The following is a 3716-nucleotide window of genomic DNA, read 5'->3' as shown; positions in this document are numbered from 1 at the left end:
ATCTCTATCTATCTCCAGAGTGGCCTTGAACTCACAGTGATCCCCTGCCTCAGCCCCGAGTGCTAGGATTACAGGTATGTGCCATCGTGTCCAGCACCATTCTGTTGCTGGTCATAAGGCCACCTCTAAGATTTACCTACCACGAGCTGTGCTGCTCTAACACGTGTGTGCGCGGATCCTGTAACAGGATGGACAGTTCTGCTGCGGTTCTCTCCCTTCCGTGGACCTCCCTCACCCCTGCTTTAATTTCTGCATCAGCAGTGGCCATATCAAGGGAATGATAGGATTGCCCCAGACGTCACGGGGCAATCGGGAGAGCTGCTGATGCCGGGTCCTGCAGGGGACCTGTGCCCTCCACACCACCCACAAGGCACACAGCCAGCCTCAAGCAGTGCCCTTGTTTGTGTAGGGTGGCAGCTACCAGGGCAGCTTTGCTTCCCTCTGTCCTGGGACTTCCAGGCTGCTGGACTTTAGGTCTGGAGCCTCGAGGGCAGGCCCTGCCTAAGGAAGGGCCCTGGGAACACTGAGCCAGCCCGGTACACAGCCTCGAACTCCGAGGGAAAGGTCTGCGGGTGCCCACTAAGCCACAGTGGAGACTGAGGTGCAGGCAGGGGGAGCCCCCTGTAGTGTGGGGGCAGCCCAGGTGGGCTGTGAACCAGGCCGGAGGTCCCAGAGCCCTCCTCTAGCCTACATGAAGGGAAGTGTCCCCGAGAGTCACAGTGACTTCCCAAGTCTCACTCCTGTCACTGGGGTGTCGCAGGCCGCTTCCCTGGGCTCTGTTGCCCTTCCGAGTCCCTCCCCCAGCCTGCTTCCCCTGCACCTCTGGGGAGCTGAGGCCTCCAGGCTTTCTGTTCTACATTTGGCTTCAGAGCCTGCGTCTCGCTCCAGCACCGGGCCAGCTTCTGCTTCTGCCTTGGTTTCAAATCCGCAGAGGCGCTGGGGCATCACAGAGAAGCCCAGTGCCCACGCTGGGCGGGCACCCACGCCCTCCCAGGAGGAGGTGGGCTGCCGCTGCCGGCCACTGTCCTTGGTGCTGAACGGGACGACAGGCTGTGAACACCCGCGCCGCCCCCGGGGTGTCCGGAAGCCGAGCTGCCCTTTCCCGGGGTCATCACTGCGTCCTGTCCCTAGGACCCCACAGGAGGCTTCTGGTGCCCCGCAGGCCTCCCCACAGCTTCTAGGCCCCTCCCAGGATATCTGAAGCCTGTGACCTCATGTTATGGTTGACAGAAGCTTGTCCCCTCCCCTGCCCCTGGAGTCCTTGGTGGCTAATGACGATGGCAGGGTCTGCACCTCTGAGGCCACTTCCAGAGCCCCTATCCTAGTCCTAGGCTCGAATGGCTGCTCAGTGGCTGCCACACACACAGCCACGCCACCAGGACCACCAATGACCTCCACACATCCTGCCTGGTCCCTGCAACAGGAAGTTCAGTGTTGTTCAAAGCACTCTAGCTTCTCTGTGCCCGTTTCCTCTCCCGAAAGGTGGCACTGGACCCAGAGCTGCCCCGTGGGGCTGTTAGAATGGTCAGACAGAAGGAGGCATGAACTCAGGGCCTCGGCCCGCGTGCCAGCTGCCACCCATCCCTTCACCTGACAGAACCAGTGCCAGGGCCTTGCTCCCCCCTAATTTCTGTGGCAATTGCTTTCAGTTTCAACTGTGGCCTGGTTTGAGGGAGGAATTACAAGCTCATCCTTGAGCGAAGAAGAAGAAGAAGAAGAAGAAGAAGAAGAAGAAGAAGAAGAAGAAGAAGAAGAAGAAGAGGAAGAGGAAGAAGAAGGAAAAGAAAAGCTCATTTTCCAGTAGGGTCCTGGGATCGGCGGCCTATGATCCACCCTGCCCACTCGGGTCCCACAGGCGTCCAGGGTCTCCCCAAACCTGCTGCCCCACATCCTGTCCCCTCCCAGCCCAGCACTACACTCCTGGGCTTCCAGCAGAGGCTGTCCAGGTGGGAGGAGGTGCCCCAGCCAGGACCCAGGGAAAGCACAGTGCCCGCCCAGCTCCTCTCCTGGAGCCTGGGCCCCAGCCCCACCCCATCCCCAAGTAAGCCTCCCCACCTCGGCCCTGTCTATACCTGCTGTCCTCAAACACGGTCACCAGGCTGGACACGGAGGGCAGTTTCTCTCCATCTATGGGCTCCATCCCAAAGGTTTCCAAACCTTGCTGTCCCTAGAGAGGGAGAGAGCTCTCTAGTCTCGACTTTCTGGCTCCTGGGCTGCAGGACCTGGATGGTTTAGGATATCTTGGATTCTGTTTTGTGTCCTTCCTAAGGGCCCAGCAGGCCAGGCTCTGGGTTTCCGAATGAAGAAAGGGGAAGTGATCCCCTAGCTTTGGCCCACAAAGCGCTGTCCCTCAAGTGGGTGGGGCTTCGGTTGGTCGCCCCACCCACTGACCTTTCACCTCTGCGGACCTCCATCTCAGGAGCCACTTGTGAGGCCTATGGAGGCTCTGGAGCTGACCCTGCAGCTGTCCCGGTGGCTGACATGGCTCTGGCCAACCATGCTTTCTCCCTTGCAAGGTCCAGGACCTGCGTAATGGCCCCTTAATCAGCAACTTTTCTGCATCTGTCCCTGTTCGCTGCTGTGGAGAAGCAGCATTTTATTCTTTAATTTAAAAAGCAGGGGTCAAGGAGATGGCTCAGTGGAATAAGCACTTCCCGCGCAAGCGCAAGGGCCTGAGTTCAATCCCCGGTTCTGTCAAAAATAAAAAAAATAAAAAAATAAAAAACAGGATGCTTTCCTGTTAGTGGCTGCTGTCCCCAGGGAGGGCAGCTTCCTCCCTGACATGCTCAGAACAGTGAAGACGCATGGCTCAGCGCTCTGCTGGGTTCTCATCCAACCCTACAACAGCCTCCCCAGGTGAGCCCACTCTCTGTAGAGAAAACTGAGGCCACCCAGGAAGATCGCAAAAGAAGCCTGATTTGCAAGGTGAAGGAAAGCACCCTAGATTCCCGCAGCGATTTTCCAGGAGCCTGGGCGGTTGCTTTCCTGCCAGACACCTCCAAGCCACCTGATGTCCCAGCCTGCCCGGATCCAATGGTCACTATCTCGGTCCCTACACTCCGGTCCCCGGGCCAGGGAGGGCTCTCCCACTTCAGCGGCTCTCTGGTGTCCCAAGTCAAGGCCCCGCCGCCAAGATGGACCCATGTGCTGCAGTGTGGGAACCATGCTTGAGACATCTTGGTACCCAGGGAGCCCAGCAGAGTGTCACACTGCAGCCCTGTAGGCTCCTCCTGGCCTTGGCTCCCCCTGGACCTGCCCTGCCTCAGCCTCAGTGTTGCTGGGTTCTGTTTTTACTTTTTATCGTCAAGAATGCAGAATGCTGGCTGGCAAGATAACTCAATGGACTAAAATATCTATTCAGGCAAGCTTAGGCAAGCTCAAGGACTACAGTCTAATCCCCAGCACCACATGCCACAGCAGCACTGCCCCCAGAGCAGGCTGAGCCGGCCACAGAGTCTGGGCTTAGTGGTGTACACCTGTAATCCCAGCGCTAGGGAGGCTGAAAACTGGAGGATCACTATGAGTCTGAGCTGCATAGTGAGACCCTGTAACAACCAAATACATTAAAAAAAATACAGAATGCATGCAAAAATAGACAGGGGGGGGCCAGTGAGATAGCACAGTAGGATAAGTGCTTCCCTGGCAAGCGCAAGGGTCTGAGTTCAATCCCTGGTTCCACATTAAAAAAAAAAAAAAGTAGACAGAGGGGCCAGGGA

At 57.6% G+C, this 3716-nt stretch overlaps 1 protein-coding gene across 1 annotated transcript in view; it reads right to left on the bottom strand.

Annotated features, from left to right (window-relative positions):
• Fgd2 (FYVE, RhoGEF and PH domain containing 2) overlaps positions 1-2284 on the bottom strand; it is a 12389-nt gene extending 10105 nt beyond the window's left edge. The window contains exon 1 of the mRNA XM_004624439.2: positions 2073-2284. Within this exon, the coding sequence (XP_004624496.1) occupies positions 2073-2140 (68 nt within the window). The 5' untranslated portion in view covers positions 2141-2284. The remainder of the gene's footprint in view (positions 1-2072) is intronic.
• Between the last annotated feature and the right edge of the window lie 1432 nt (positions 2285-3716).

Source organism: Octodon degus, unplaced genomic scaffold (assembly GCF_000260255.1).
Source record: "Octodon degus isolate 3935 unplaced genomic scaffold, OctDeg1.0 scaffold00005, whole genome shotgun sequence".
Classification (NCBI taxonomy): Eukaryota; Metazoa; Chordata; class Mammalia; order Rodentia; family Octodontidae; genus Octodon; species Octodon degus.
Note: the sequence above shows the minus strand (reverse complement) of the source record. Positions and strands in the feature narration are given on the sequence as shown.